Source organism: Trachemys scripta, chromosome 14 (genome assembly GCF_013100865.1).
Source record: "Trachemys scripta elegans isolate TJP31775 chromosome 14, CAS_Tse_1.0, whole genome shotgun sequence".
Lineage (NCBI taxonomy): Eukaryota > Metazoa > Chordata > Testudines > Emydidae > Trachemys > Trachemys scripta.
In genome coordinates, this window is record NC_048311.1 from 19,770,448 (window position 1) to 19,786,245 (window position 15,798).

Consider the following 15,798-nt stretch of genomic DNA (forward strand, 5'->3'; position numbering starts at 1 on the left):
GGGTTAGTGATCTGCACGGCCGGGCTTTGTTGTTATGGGGGCGTGTTGCCCCTGAGGTTAGGCTTTGCAATGACCTCCCAACTGCATGGCGCAACCTTTTGCAGGAGCTCTGCCTTCCCATACTGATGGAACACAGGGAAAATGCAACATTCTGTTATGAAGCTGCATTGAAACATGTTACATTTCAGCTTTGCTAGCAATCCCTCCCCAGGGATCAAGGTACCTGACCAGTGCTAGGGTTATGTATGACTAGAGCTGCTCTGTGCAGGAAACGGTTTTGCCAGGCTCAGCTCTCACACCAGCAGGCGGCAGGAGTGCTGCATTAAAAACCCCTGGAGAGTGTACTTTCCAGTTTGCCAAGGGCTCTGGGCAGGGTATTCCATCCCAGATTGTGGTCCCTGTAACAGAAAAGTGGGTGGTGAGGGGATGCAGGACTCTGCCTGGTTTGTAAAGGTCATCCCTGTCCCTGGAGAAAATAGACATTCAAGTTGAAAGCTGAGAATCCCATCAAGGGCTAAACAGAAAACAAGTGACTCCAAAAAAGCAGCCGGCAGCAGGATGCTGAGTGAAGGCAGTTTTTTAAGACACCCAGGCAGCCGGCAGACTGAGGGGCTGTGGAGTTAGGGGAGATGAAAACCACAAAAACCCCCTTGAGAGAGCTGAGAACATGCGTTGATTAAACCATGATGCAGCTGGCCTGCATGTCCCTTTAAGAGCTTGGTTGGCTCTGTGCCATCTCTGTGCCCGTCCCTCCTCTCTGTGATACGTAGCTCTGTCCTAGTCTCCTCGCACGCTGCTGTTTGTGATTTCCTTCTCTGTCTCAGCTGCTCCTGTCCCAGGCAGGATGGCCTCTCAAGGCCCCCGGAAGCTGGAGGAGAAGCTAGTCTGCTCCATCTGCCTGGAGATGTTTGGGACAGCGGTGACCATGCCCTGTGGACACAACTTCTGCATGAAGTGTATCAACAACCACTGGAACAAGGAAGAGAAGGAGGCTCCTCCAGGCGAGAAGGACTACACCTGCCCCGACTGCAGGAAACGCTTCGAGAAGCGGCTGGAACTCAGGAAGAACGTCGCTCTTTGCAGCGTGGTGGAGCTGGTCAGATCTGGGGAAGTGCAGGCCTCCAGCGCCGAGAGGAAAACCCCCGCAAATGGAAGGAGGTGCTCCAGGCATGGGCGGCCCCTGGAGCTATACTGCCAAGAGGACAAGATGTGCATCTGTTGCGTGTGCACGGTGCAGGAGTGCCGGGACCACCACAGGGTCCTGTTCGAGGAGGAGCGCAAGAGAAAGGAGGTAGGTCTGGGCTGTGTCTCCCCTGTGATCTGCTCCCAATCTGCAGGGCCATGGCGAGAGAGATCAGCTCTCCTGCCTGGCTCTGGGTCAGTCCTGCAGGTGGGTGGGTGGGTGAATGTGCTCTCCTCGTTGAGGCAGAGGTTTGGCACCCGGGTTGCTATTCCTGACCCTGGTTTGCTGTGTGGCCTGGCTAAGTCGTTTACCCTCTGCATGCCTCAGGTTCCCTGTCTGTGAAAGAGGCAGTGTGTCCATGCCCCTCTCTGGTGACCCTTGGACGAAAGGAGGAATACAAGTACAAGGTATTCATATGTTTAACTAGACCAAGGCTCAGCAGAACTGGCAGATGTTGCAGCGTATTTGGACACTAAATAGTTAATAGTGTCATACTGCTGTCTGGTAACCAGCTCCTGGAGTTCCTCCCAGCCTTCCTGTGTGCGCGCGCAGCCAGTCCTGAGCCGCACAGGGAGACCCAACAAACCTTAGAACATATACAGCACCTGCTCCCCCACGGCGGCACGAGGGGCAAAAGGCGACAAATGTCCTTCCTCTGATGAGGTAGCTGAGAAGGTTTGACTATGATGGGGTGTGAAGTCCTGCCCAAAGGAATTAGTTTTATTTAGGGATCATAGTCCTCTGCTGGTTGGCTGCACCTGCTGCCCGGGATGTCAAGGGAGAGACCCAACCTTGCAGAGGTGGAAGGACTGTGTCCAAATTCCTATTGCCTGGTGCTGCCTTTTAGCAGCCCAGTGCTGTAGCCGGCACGCAGTGTCCAAGCTGAGCGGTTTCCTCTGAGTGTGTGTGTAAGGTGGAGCTAGGAGGATTTGCAGAAGGGAAAATAAAAGGCTTTCCAGGTCAGGTAGCCCTCTCCAGAGACCTGCATTCTGTTCCCATGTGACCCAGGACAATGCCCATCCCCTTCCGTGCCTCAGTTTCCCCTGCTGTAAAAGTAGGATGCTGATACTTACCTTCCTTTGTGAGATGCTTTGGGACCTGTGCACCCAAAGTGCCATATAAGAGCTAAATATCCGCATTGCTCAGGGGGGTGGAATAAAGGGGGATGTGAAAGGCTGTGGATGCTTTTGCTGGGGAGTGGGGTTTGCTGGGGGATCTGTGCAGGGTATATGGATATTCGCAAAGGAGATAAATGTTGTCTAAGTGCTGAGGGTGCCCAGGGTGGCAGGGACATGTATTACTCTGTGCACACTGATGGATAGTAACGGTTGGTTATTGGAAGTGAGCTAGTCAGTGCGGTAAAGTTACTGTAGTGCTGTGGTGGTTTATTAGAAAGTCCTGTTTGAATGTATCGGTGTAACTTAATGGGGGGCTGTGGGCAGGGCACACAGGAAAGACATACAACACAGCCTGTGAACAGCCCCGGGCACACGCTTGGAAGACACCATGGCAAACTGTCAGCTTCATGGATCCTGTCCATGGGTGGCAGGTGAACCGCGGGCTTGAGGAGGCTAGGAGTGCCGGAGTGCCAGGCAGGCAGCACGCCCCCCACCCCCAACTAGGGTTGCCAGGTGTCCGGTTTTCGACCGGGACACCCAGTCAAAAAGGGACCCTGGTGGCTCAGGTCAGCACCGCTGACTGGGCCATTAAAAGTCTGGCTGGCGGCACAGTAGACTCCCTACCTGGCTCCGCGTGGCTCCCCGGAAGTGGCGACATGTCCCTCGGCTCCTAGGCAGAGGCGCTGCCCCCATCCCAAGTGCCAGCACTAAAGCTCTCTTTGGCTGGGAACTGCGGCCAATGGAAGCTGTGGGGGTGGTGCCTGCAGGTGAAGGCAGTGCGCAGAGCCGCCTGGCCGTGCCTCCGCCTCGGAGCCAAGGGATTTGTCGCTGCTTCCAGGGAGCCACCCGAGGTAAGCACTGTCCGAAGCCCGCTCCCTGCACCCCCTACCACACCCTGAACCCCTCATTTCTGGCCACACCCCGGAGCCCGCACCCTGAGCCCAGAGCTGGTAACCCCTGCCACACCCCAAACCCCTGCCCCAGCCTGGAGCCCCCTCCCACTCCCTGAATCCCTCATTTTTGGCCCCCTCCTGGAGCCCACACCCACTCCCGTGCCACAAACCCCTGTCCCAGCCCTGAGCTCCCTCCTGAACCCAAACTCCCTCCGGAGCCCGCACCCCCTATTGCACCCCACTAGCACCAGCACAGGCCCCGGCCACGGGGGAAGGAAGAGCTGCAGCAGAGAGTGGCAGGAAGCGGGAGGGGTCTGGGGGTGAAGGGCCTGGTCTGAGAGTGGGAGAATCGCGTGATTCCAAGTGACGGGCACGCAGAGAGACCAGAGGGGCAGTTTGCCCAGTACCTGTGACACTGAATATTGTCTCACATTACACTTCGGGATCTGTCCTCTTTCGCAGGTCCTTTTAGAAGAGTCTCTGGCAAAAACCCAGGAGGAGACAGTAAAGACCGAGGAGGAGATCCACAAACTGGAGGAACAAACTGGCACCATAAAGGTAGTAAGGCAAAGGCAGTCACCCCTCCCCACAGCTGGGATGCAGGGGACTGGCTCCAAGCCCTCCGGATAGGGCTCGGGGAGGAAGCCACCCAACTGCTGTCACGTCAATTCTTTGTCTTGTCATTTCCATTGATTTTTTTGTTCTACCCAGGATTCTTCAGAGAGGCTGAAATCGGGGATTTTGCAGAAGTTTGCCCACCTGATGAAAGAGCTGGAGGAGTGCCAGAGGAGGGCCGTGGACAAGATAGAGCAAGAGCAGGCCACTGCCCTAGGGCAAGTGGAGGAGAACTGGAGCCAGCTGCAGGATCATCTGACAATGCTCACCCAGCACCGGCAAAAGGCCCAGGAGCTGCTGATCTGTGTGGACGACATGAAATTCCTAGAGGTATTGGTGCCTGCCCAGCCATGTGTGGGGGAGCTGCGACTACCCTGTGGCCATTGTCCTGGCCACATGTACTCCAAAGGCAATTTCACTCTCTGTATAATGCCCTGTCCACACAGGCAGCTGAACCAGTCTCTAAGAGGGTGCATAACATCTGCTCAGGAAGAGAGCCTCAGGTGTATGGAGGACAGGTCCATCAATGGCTATTAGCCAAGATGGGCAGGGATGCAACCCCATGCTCTGGATGTCCCTAGCCTCTGACTTCCAGAAGCTGAGAGTGGACGACAGGAGATGGATCACTCATTGATTGCCTGTTCTGTTCATTCCCTCTGAGCACCTGGCATTGGCCACTGTCAGAAGACAGGATAGTGGGCTAGGTGACCATTCATTTGACCCCCAGTGTGGCTGTTCTTGTGTTCATAGACCCTCTACACTATGTCCAGCCAGAACCATGTTAGAAATGACCCCCCCACCCATCTCTCCCTTCCCTGCACGCGCACAGTGGAAACTGAGTCTAAGTCTATAAAGTGGCTGGCTGGCAATTTTAATATCGTAGAGTATGGACTAGAGATGGGCCTAATCAAATTCCTGACCCTGAAACATTGGTGTGCTTGAAACGTGACCCTGGGCATGGACCAGCGGTTTATGAATAGCCCCCACTTTCCCAATGAGCGAAAGTCAAATCCAGTTACAGAACAGCCCTGCATTTTTCACTCAGGATCCAGATTCTTCGTTTGCAGCTGAAAAGGGCCCATTGTCAGCTGAACCCAACCTTTTTCTGCTAGAGCGAGTGCCCTTGACACAGCGGGGCCTGAACTCTGAGGAGTTCCATCTCTACCCTCCTCTGGTGGTTTGTAAAGGACTCTTGTGCACGGGAGTGCGGGCAGACCTGAAGCAACCCCATGCTACTGTCGGAGAAAAACAGAGTTCTCACTCTCAGGTTGGGTGCAGCAAGTCAGATACTTTATTATCTCTATCAGAGGGGTAGCCATGTTAGTCTGAATCTGTAAAAAGCAACAGAGGGTCCTGTGGCACCTGTAAGACTAACAGAAGTATTGGGAGCATAAGCTTTCGTGGGTAAGAACCTCACTTCTTCAGATGCAAGTGAGGTTCTTACCCACGAAAGCTTATGCTCCCAATACTTCTGTTAGTCTTAAAGGTGCCACAGGACCNAGGGATTTCAATGCAAACAGTCCTCTCTGTGAGCAAGAGTCAGGCTAGCTGTAACCCTAATAACGCGAGATTTGTAGAAGCGAGGATTGTGTGAGGCGAGTGGGAAAGAACTGTGTGAGAAGTTGTTGCGACCTTGTGTTAGATAAGTATGGAATGTAGACTATAGTCTAAATAGAGGTGAGAAAAATAAGATATCAGGATGACCTATGTATAAACAAAATGCAACTGTTGCTCATTATTGTATGTAACAAAAGGCATAAATGCTGTAATTGTTTACCTGAAGAGAGACCTGTTTAGCTCTCTCCCTCCACGCAATTGCTAGAGATAATAAAGCAACAGAGGGTCCTGTGGCACCTGTAAGACTAACAGAAGTATTGGGAGCATAAGCTTTCGTGGGTAAGAACCTCACTTCTTCAGATGCAAGTGAGGTTCTTACCCACGAAAGCTTATGCTCCCAATACTTCTGTTAGTCTTAAAGGTGCCACAGGACCCTCTGTTGCTTTATTATCTCTAGCAATTGCGTGGAGGGAGAGAGCTAAACAGGTCTCTCTTCAGGTAAACAATTACAGCATTTATGCCTTTTGTTACATACAATAATGAGCAACAGTTGCATTTTGTTTATACATAGGTCATCCTGATATCTTATTTTTCTCACCTCTATTTAGACTATAGTCTACATTCCATACTTATCTAACACAAGGTCGCAACAACTTCTCACACAGTTCTTTCCCACTCGTCTCACACAATCCTCGCTTCTACAAATCTCGCGTTATTAGGGTTACAGCTAGCCTGACTCTTGCTCACAGAGAGGACTGTTTGCATTGAAATCCCTTTCAAATCCCTGTCAGTTCTTTCTCTACTTCCACACTATCAAGCATGCTCGGTGCCTCTTCAGCTTTGCTGCAGTTATTACTGGGAAACACCACCTTTCAGGAAGATGGTGCACGTGAAGCTCCCCCTAGAGGACTGCATGAGGCATGCAAATTAGGTATCTAATTCTATCGAATGCCATGTTACAAGGTGACAACGTATCCTTGCTTGGGGCGTTGTGTTCAGTTTGGCTCCTTCCCTTTCCAAACAATACAGGAAGATCCAGATGAGGGCAATGGAAATAGTTAGAGGCCTGTGGGGGAAGGAAGAGGATTCATTTTAGGGTTGCCAACTTTCTAACTGCTGAAAACTGCACACCTTGCCTCACCCCTGCCCCGCCTCTTCCCCAGGCCCCGCCCCTGCTCACTCCTCCCCCTTGTTGCTCACTCCTCCACCTGTTCTGGGACTCACTTGCTGCTTGCAGAGCTGGGCTGAGAGGAGCTGACATGGAGCCTTCCCGCCTGCCCAACTGGGAAGTCGGTCCCCTGAGCAAGGGGCCGGGGTGGGGAAATCGGGGCAGACAAGATTACACACACTCACACGCACTAACCTCTGCCAGAGAGGCTGGAGCTAGCCGAGAGCAGCCAGCCACTTCTGTCCATGAGCAGCTTCGCCTGGCTCCAGCTGCAACTGCTGTGCATCCCGCCCTGTGGAGGTGGAGGCTGGTTACTGCGGGTAACAGGACTTTTAGTGTCCGGTCAGCATTGCTGACTGGACACTGCCAGGTTCCTTTCCAACCAGGCTTTCCAGTTGAAAACCGGACACTTGGCAGCCCTAATTAGACTGTTCTACCCTGATGCTACTCCGTAAAGGCCCCTGTACAGAGGAACATCACCCATTCTGACAGTGATAGGAGCAGTGGGTGCAGCTGAACACAACTGAGCTACAGGCATAGGCCAGGACAAGCCGTTCAGCACCGTGAAGTAGCAGAGTTACCGCGAGTCCCCGGAGCAGATGAATTGGGGAAGTAGATGCAGATGCCAGGGGACATGATGACTGTGCCTTCCCCTTTCCATAGGGAAGGGGGTTTCTGAGCTGTTGTGCCACTGAGCCTCCGATCTGAATGCTGTATGTGCTGCATTTCCTCTCCTCTTCCTGTCCCGTGCAGGAATTCCTGCTGCTCCCTTCTCCGGCCAGCCTGGGAGTTTTGCCAGCTGTTGAATTCAATGTGGCCAGCACGGTGGAGTCCACTGCTAAGATCCTCACCGCGGTTTCTAGACTTTTGCTGGAGGATTTGCCCAATTCCCTGAACCCACAGGCGGCTGATGCTGAAACCAAAGGTAAGCTCTTCCCTTGAGGACCTTCCCCCCACTGCCCAGCCGGACACCAAGTCACCGTCCCACCCCTGCCTGTATAAATCACCTGTCTGCAGTGGAACTGATGTAGATATGCTGGGCTAACGTGTGGGGGGGGGGTGGGGACGTCTCACCATTCACATCACAAGAATCCCCCCCATCCCCACATGTGGCACTAGAGGGGCCGCTTGCTGGCTTAGGCCAGGTTTTTGTTACCAGATCTACTGCAGTAGCCTGAAGGTTAAGCCCCATTGTGCTAGGTGCTGTACGAGCAAATAGCAGATGACAATCTGAAAGACATAACAGGCGGATTAGATGAGCAAGTCAGTGTCCAGTGCTTAGCGCCCGTTACTTTAGCATCTGAGCACCTCACACCCGCTAATGGCACCCTTGTGAGGTGTCACCCCCATGGTACAGAGGCTGAACTGAGGCCCAGAGTAGATTAAGTGACTTGCCCAATGTCACAGAGGGAGCGTGTAGCAGAGCAGGGAACTGACCCAGGTCTCCCAAGTCCCAGGCTGGCATCCAGCCCACTGGGCCATCCTTCCTCTCGGACAAACAGGCTGGGTGGGGTGGGGCCAGGAGATGTAATGGGATGCGCCAGTTCTTAGGGGGTCAGGAGATTGATTCCAGTTCCCCAGTCTAGCTCTGATCAGGGCGTGCTTTACTGCATGCCCTGGGGCTCTTGCATATAGACATGGGGCTCCCCGGCAGGCCTAGCTGGACCCGCTCCCTCGGCTGTAACATCAGAGTGACCGAGCTGGAGTTTTTGTTAAACCCTCGTTTCCTTCCTTCCACCCCAGAGAGACACAGACAGGCAGCTGCAACTGAGTGGTCAGAACTGGGCTGTGCTTCTGAAATCCCACCCAGATACCTCTGTCTGCGGGAACAGTTCCCTCCTTGTTTCTAGAGCTTTTCCTTTCTCTTTTGCTCTGCAGAGTCAACCAAGCCAAAGGCGCTTACTGTGATGAAGGCAAGACCAGCCCTTCCTGAGTGTGAATTAAGAGTGGAGCTTCTGAAGGGTGAGGCAGTTCTGGGTCTGAGTGCAGCTCAGAATAACACGCGCTGGGAGCCAGCCATGCGGGTGGGTGGGAAGAGTAGGAAAGTGTGTCTATAACCTATGAAGGGGACTAGGGTTTCCTTCTTGGACTGGTAACAACATAGCAATTTAGCAAGCCAAGGCTGTGCCTTGGGGGGGATCTGAGTTACCATTTTCGAGGCAAACCTGCACTCCCTAAAAAAAAGAACAGGAGTACTTGTGGTACCTTAGAGACTAACAAATTTATTAGAGCATAAGCTTTCGTGGACTACAGCCCACTTCTTCGGATGCATATAGAATGGAACATATATTGAGGAGATATATATACACACATACAGAGAGCATAAACAGGTGGGAGTTGTCTTACCAACTCTGAGAGGCCAATTAATTAAGAGAAAAAAAAAAAAACTTTTGAAGTGATAATCAAGATAGCCCAGTACAGACAGTTTGATAAGAAGTGTGAGCATACTTACAAGGGGAGATAGATTCAATGTTTGTAATGGCTCAGCCATTCCCAGTCCTTATTCAAACCGGAGTTGATTGTGTCTAGTTTGCATATCAATTCCAGCTCAGCAGTCTCTCCTTGGAGTCTGTTTTTGAAGTTTTTCTGTTGTAATATAGCCACCCGCAGGTCTATCACTGAATGACCAGACAGGTTAAAGTGTTCTCCCACTGGTTTTTGAGTATTTTGATTCCTGATGTCAGATTTGTGTCCATTAATTCTTTTGCGTAGAGACTGTCCGGTTTGGCCAATGTACATGGCAGAGGGGCATTGCAGGCACATGATGGCATATATCACATTGGTAGATGTGCAGGTGAACGAGCCCCTGATGGTATGGCTGATGTGATTAGGTCCTATGATGATGTCACTTGAATAGATATGTGGACAGAGTTGGCATCTGGGTTTGTTACAAGGATAGGTTCCTGGGTTAGTGGTTTTGTTCAGTGATGTGTGGTTGCTGGTGAGTATTTGCTTTAGGTTGGGGGGTTGTCTGTAAGCGAGGACAGGTCTGTCTCCCAAGATCTGTGAGAGTAAAGGATCATCTTTCAGGATAGGTTGTAGATCTCTGATGATGCGCTGGAGAGGTTTTAGTTGGGGGCTGAAGGTGACAGCTAGTGGTGTTCTGTTATTTTCTGAAACCTGCACTCCCTAGGCAGGATGGCTTTGAGCTTACTACACTTGCGAGTTACAGCGCAATAAAGGAGCCCCGGGCGCCCTACCTCTCTCCCCGTCCACACTGGCAAGGCACGTAGAGCGCTCTGACTCCGCGGCTACAGCGCTCCTGATACTCCACCTTGGTGAGAGGAATAACGTTTGCTGCGCCTTGGCTACAACGCCCGGGCATCAGTGCGAACGAGGTGTTGCATTACTGCGCTCTGATCGGCCTCTGGAAAAGTCCCAGAATCCCCTTAAGTCAAGTGGCCACTCTTGTCATTGTTTTGAACTCCTGTAGGAATGCAGAAATGCCCTTTCAAAGCTCCGTTTCTGACAGCCGGTAGGCAAGCCGTTACTGTGGAATGCTGTGTGAGAGAGAGAGAGGTGCGGGGAGGGGGGAAGGGAAGGGCCTGCTGCTGTCTGAACTTACAAGACAGCATGCTGACATGCTCTCAGCCCCCCAAAAACCCACTCTCTCTCCCCCCACATACACACAACCATAGGCGCTGACTCTGTGGGTGCTCCGGGGCAGGAGCACCCACAGGGAAAAATTGGTGGGTGCTCAGCACCCACTGGCAGCTCCCCGCCTCCCCACCTAGCTGGCCTGTGCCCCGCCTCCGCCTCCTCCCCTGAGCGTGCCGCATGCACGTTTTTTCCCCCTAGCTTCCAGGGCTTGTGCCGCAAAACAACTGTTTCACGTGGCTGGGAGGGAGGGGAGAAGAGGGGGAACACGGCGCGCTGGGGAAAAGGCGGGGCCGGGGCGGGGATTTGGGGAAGGTGTCCAATAGGGGCAGGGAGGGGCGGAGTTGGGGCGGGGACTTTGGGGAAGGGGTTGGAATAGGGGCGGGGCCAGGGGCATGGGGGCACGAGCACCCACCGGCGCCGGGGAAAGTTGGCGCCTATGCACACATCACACTCCCTGTCACATCCACCCCACCCCTCTCGTTTGAAAAGCACGTTGCAGTCACTTGCATGCTGGGATAGCTACCCATAATGCACCACTCCCAATGTCACTGCAAGTGCCGCAAATGTGGCCACGCCCGTGCGCTTGAAGCTGTCAGTGTGGACAGACTGCAGCGCTTTCCTACTGCGCTCTACAAAGGCTGGTTTAACTCAAAGTGCTCTACATCTGCAAGTGTAGCCATGCCCCGAGTGTGGCTAAAGTGATCTGGATTTTATCCCTGCTTCTGACACGGGCTTCCTGGGTGACTTTGAGCACGGCTGTCTCTCAGCTGCCCTAACAATAGGGGATCAGAATACTCCGTTGCCTCAGAAGAGAGCGTGGGACTTCAGTCATCCATGTGTGCAAAGGGCTTTGAGATCTTCAGATAGAAGTTAACATTGTTAGTAGCTTACAAGGCACAAATACCTCAGCTACCATTACTTAGGCTGGGTCTACACTACACACCTACATCAGTATAACTACATCACTAGGGGTGTGAAAAGTCCACGCCCCTGAGCCACATAGTTATATCGACCTTAACGCCCCTGTGTAGACAGTGCTCTGTCGCAGGAAAGCTTCTCCTCTCGACATAACTACTGCCTCTCGGGGAGGTGGATTAACTATGCAGACAGGAACAGCTCTCTTGTTGGCGTAGTAGCGTCTACACTAAAGCACCACAGTGGCACAGCTGCACCGGTGGACGTGGAGACAAGCCTTTAGTGGACCCTTTAGTTACAAGGAACCTAATTCTCCCGCTGCAATCAGCAGGAATTCCTCGTCCCCCAGGGTGGGAGAATGGGGGCCAGGGTAAGTTGTAGAAGTACAGTAATTCCAGAATACCACCTGTGGGTGGGAGTCCCTCTCTTTTATACACACACACAATCTCTCCCTCCCTCTCGGACTTCTCTCCTCGGCAAGCGTCACGTGCCTGCTCCCGCCCAGCCATATTTAGGCACAGAACTTTCCATGGGGAATGCTGAGAAGCTTAATCACTGCAAGCAGCTGCCAGGCTCCTGGCACAGAGCAGGGATTCATCTTGGCTGGTCCCATCTGAACTGCACGTCTCGTGGCACAGCGTAGAATTGAAGTGACGGGGCAGTCAGTCCAGAGAGCTGCTCCACTCATAGGGGAAAGGGATAGCACCCTCCCAGTACATTTGACCCTCCCCAACCCACCCTGCTCCAAATCTTAATTGATCCGGGCAGTCTCCTGGACTCTGCTCCCTTGTTTTAAGAACTTGGTGTCTCCCTGGATGTTATCGCTTTACATCTTTTCCCATTTCTACCTCTCTGAGCAATCACCCTGCTGAGTCTATCAGACAGTCTCCAGTTTGGCTTGGTTAGCTCCTGCTTTCAAAAAAACCCAGCCCTTTGAGAAAGGGGCAAAGCCTAGGGGGTCTGAGCAAGGGGCTGAGAGCCAGGAACTTCTGGCTTCTATTCTCAGCTCTGATGCCAATTCCTAGAATGCCCCTTTAACCCTCTCCAGCCCGGCTTCCCCATCTGTAAAACAGGGACGTTAGTATTTACTACACAGGTTTCTAATATACCCATCACCACAGTGCCTGGAAGATCAATCGTTAATACTTACAGTGCAGAGCTGATACAGGGATTGGTTAATGTCTGTAAAGAGATGTATTCATAAGCAGTGCCATAGAATGTTTGAAACATTAATTGTAATAATGTTATTTATTATTAATGAACGAAGGTCCATAGGAGCTAACTGAGCAAGGTTATCTCCGGGTGGGACTCCATTGACCGGGGAGCAGAAGCACCCCAACAGAGGTCAATACATCTACTAGGAAATGCTGTGGATAGGGGATAGTGGGAAATAGTTCTTAGAACCAGAACAAGGACGGTGCTGGCAGAAGGCCATTGGCATCCTCCTCCTCCTCTCAGAGGATCTCAAAGCACTTTGCAAGAACTCATTAATTTAACCTCCTGATACTCCCATGAGTATCTCTATTCCCATTTTACTGCTGGGGAAACTGAGGCATGGGGCGGGGACATGACCTGCCCGAAGTCCCACAACGTGCCCGTGCAAGAGCCAGGAACACAACCTAGAGTTCCTGACTCCCAGTCCTGTGCCTTACGCTCAAAATCACCCTGTCACCCAAACATGCTTTGCGTTTTCCATCTTCAGAGAATTTTACATAGCTGAGTGATGCCTGGGCTGGATTCCTGACATAGGCAGGGGGTGGGGGTTGAGGCGGAGGAAGGTTAAAGGAAAATTCATTTGTTCTTGCCCCTGTGGTTTACACTGTGGATGTCCATGTTGCCCACAGATTATCGAAATTTGACCTTCGACCCAGACACAGCCAATAAGTACCTGCAGCTGTCCAATCAGAACCAAAAGGCCAAGCACACCCCTTCTCCTGATGGCCTTTGTCAGGATCGTGCCGACAGGTTTGAGCTGTGGCAGGTTCTGTGCAGCCAAAGCTATAGCCAAGACCGCCACTACTGGGAAGTCAGGATCTCCGGCCACTCCGTCATCCTAGGAGTAACATACAAGAAAATCCAGAGGAAGAAGCGAGCGGGTCGCTCCTTCAGCATCGGCCTGGATGGATTGTCCTGGGGGCTGCAGGTCCGGGAGGACTGCTACTTGGCCTGGCACGAGGGCCAGTCGCATAAGATCAGGGCGCCCTTGTACAAATGCCTCGGAGTCAGCCTGGACTATGGTACAGGCGTCCTGTCGTTCTATGGCATCGGGGACGAGATGAAGCTCCTCCACTCTTTCCACTGTGTCTTCACCGAGCCCCTCTACCCAGTCTTCTGGCTCTGCGAAGGCCGAGCCGTCACCCTTTGCCAACAGAACTGAGCCAGCAGCTGGGATGCAGAAGCCAAGCCACACCCAGCCGGGCGTATCCTATCTTGTAGCCAGCTGCCTGGCTTTAGTCGGTGGGCAGCCTACTAAAGCCGTAGCCAAGACTGGAGGGGTCCCAATGCAGCTGGTTTGACAGGGCCGAAGCAATGGGGTTGCAATGAATTAAACATGGGCAGATGGATTGTAATAATCCTGAAAAGCAAAGAAACGTGGCTGGAATGAAAATTGCCCAGGTAGTTCAGCCCTATGTACATTAGAGTTAGGTGGCAGGAGACCTGTCACAAGGATCCCCTGCTGGAAGAGCTGAAGCTAGTGGGATTCAGAAGGCACCTGGCCTCAATCTTGTTGCGTGTGGAACGTCATTGCCCGGCTCCAGCCCATGTGACATTAACATGGAGGAATTAGGATCCTGTGGTGGCACCAGTGAAAGGGCTGCTGTTTGGGAGGCTCTGATGGGATGGTGGCAGGACAGGAGATAGCACAGCTTGATGTCCCAACCCGCATTTTCTCTGCCTCCCACAACCTTGGACAGTCACCTCCTGCTTTTTGTTCTGCAGAGCAGTTGCTATCAGAGAGGTGTCCTTGCATAGGCGCCGACTCCATGGTGCTCCAGCCCCGGAGCACCCATGGAAAAAAAATAGTGGGTGCTCAGCACCCACTGGCAGCCTCACGGATCAGTTCTGTCTCCTCCCCCTCCCTCCCAGCACCTCCCGCCCGCCTTGATCAGCTGTTCAGTGGTGTGCAGGAGGCACTGGGGAGGAGCGGGGGCAGGAAGAGGCGGGGGAGCAGGCAAAACGGGGTGGGAAGTGGGAAGAGGCAGGGTGGGAGAGAGGTTTGGGGGAAGGACTGGAGTGGGAGTCCAGGACCCCCAGAGAAATCACAAAGTCGGTGCTTCTGTGTCCTTGCTAAGACACTCTTAGCTTATTGGAGGAGATGCCAGTGGGACAGGCCCTTCACCAACGTGCTGTAGAGGGCTGAGGAGGTGGTTACTCTGGTATTGCAAACTCTTAACCACTTTCCCCAAACCACCCATGTTCCGGGATGGTTCCAAGAAGAGATTTCAGTCTGGCCCCTTTCTAACATGCCGGGCTGTTCTCGCGCCAGGCCTCAGAACATTCAGAGCACAGTTGGGGTGGGGAGATGAGAGGAGAGCGGACTTTTTCCTCTGCTCTGCGGACAGTCAATTCCCATGGTTGGGTTCTACTTGTTCCCCTCTGGAATAAAGCTCTGTTTTCTTATGCTGTGAGAGTTTGCCTGGGAGCTCAGGTCTGGTGAAAGGTGCTGGATTGACAGAAGGCAGACTGGAGGAAATTCTAGCTATCCACAAAACAGACCCAGTGTGGGCAGCAGTAGGCGAGCTTCCCATACCCCTGGCCTGGCCATGTGCCTCCCCAGGAGTCCCGTCCCATCCCTTCTGTGTGTGTCCTTGTCTTGTCTGATTCAGTCCCCTAGGGAGATGAATGTTTCAGCCAACGTGGTTTGGAAACGTAAGAGTTTAAAAAAAAAGGAAACTTATACCCCACAAACCAACTACCCTCTCCAGCAGCCCCTGCACCGGGCAGCATGGGGCTGTTCCTTTAACTGGCCAGGACTTTGCTCTTCCCCATCACTCGAACTAGTCTGTGCTGAAGGGTGAAGCTGTGCCTTGCTGGGTGGCAGGGGAGCGTCGTGTAGTGCCGGTGCTGTTATCCTGCTTTGACAGGCCACAGAGCGGTTGGAAGCAATGGCCGACCATGCCCAGCGTTCCTTAGCTGTGAGCCTGCCTGCCGCTCAGCCCAGTCTGCCAAGCGTTGCTCTGTGCCTGCCCCTCATCCCCATCCTCCACAGCTTCACCTCCCAGCCACGTGGTTGAAGTGACCGCTAGGGGGCATTGTCTCGGTACCTTTCCCAGGATAAAGATTTGTTGCTCTCCTGCTACTAGAGGGTGTCTGGTACCACGGCCCTCGGTGATGCTCAACAGAGAGGCTCATGGAAGTATTGATGCACTAAATCTCCAGGGAGGTCCCCTGGTCCACATCCACTTTACACCAGGAGTGGATTTGGCCCAATGACTCTGTTGTCGCTGCTGGACTCCCACAGGTAATTTGCCTCTCCAGCTGCCCTGTTTGAAATGAGTTTGACCTTGATCCAGTTCCCTGCGGACAGGTATCCACAGCCACATCCCAAAATACCACCACCGCAGCTGGCGTGACTTGGTGCCCGTGTTGGCAGCCTCACTGGAGATGGTGAAGGCCTGAAGCCTGAACACTGTCTCCCCCCTACCTCACAGTGGACAGAGGCCATGAGTGAGGAAACGTGCCTTGCCGCTCCCTGAGCCATGCCATGTCTGTGCATAAATACAAGGCAGCTACGCCCTGTCTCCTAGC

At 53.0% G+C, this 15,798-nt stretch overlaps 1 protein-coding gene across 1 annotated transcript; it reads left to right on the top strand.

Annotated features, from left to right (window-relative positions):
- Positions 1 to 752: 752 nt before the first annotated feature.
- On the top strand, positions 753 to 14,141 carry TRIM65 (tripartite motif containing 65). Its single transcript, XM_034790421.1, has 6 exons — positions 753 to 1,291; positions 3,657 to 3,752; positions 3,906 to 4,139; positions 7,288 to 7,459; positions 8,413 to 8,496; positions 12,894 to 14,141. Exons 1-6 carry the CDS (start codon positions 845 to 847, stop codon positions 13,424 to 13,426), a joined length of 1,566 nt encoding a protein of 521 aa, XP_034646312.1. The 5' UTR covers positions 753 to 844; the 3' UTR covers positions 13,427 to 14,141.
- Positions 14,142 to 15,798: the final 1,657 nt, after the last annotated feature.

Coding starts and splice junctions, on each gene's coding strand:
- TRIM65 (XM_034790421.1), top strand. CDS start 845: ATGGCCTCTCAAGGCCCCCGGAAGCTGGAGGAGAAGCTAGTCTGCTCC. Junction 3,753..3,905: donor AACAAACTGGCACCATAAAG/GTAGTAAGGCAA, acceptor TGTTCTACCCAG/GATTCTTCAGAGAGGCTGAA. Junction 7,460..8,412: donor GGCTGATGCTGAAACCAAAG/GTAAGCTCTTCC, acceptor TTTGCTCTGCAG/AGTCAACCAAGCCAAAGGCG.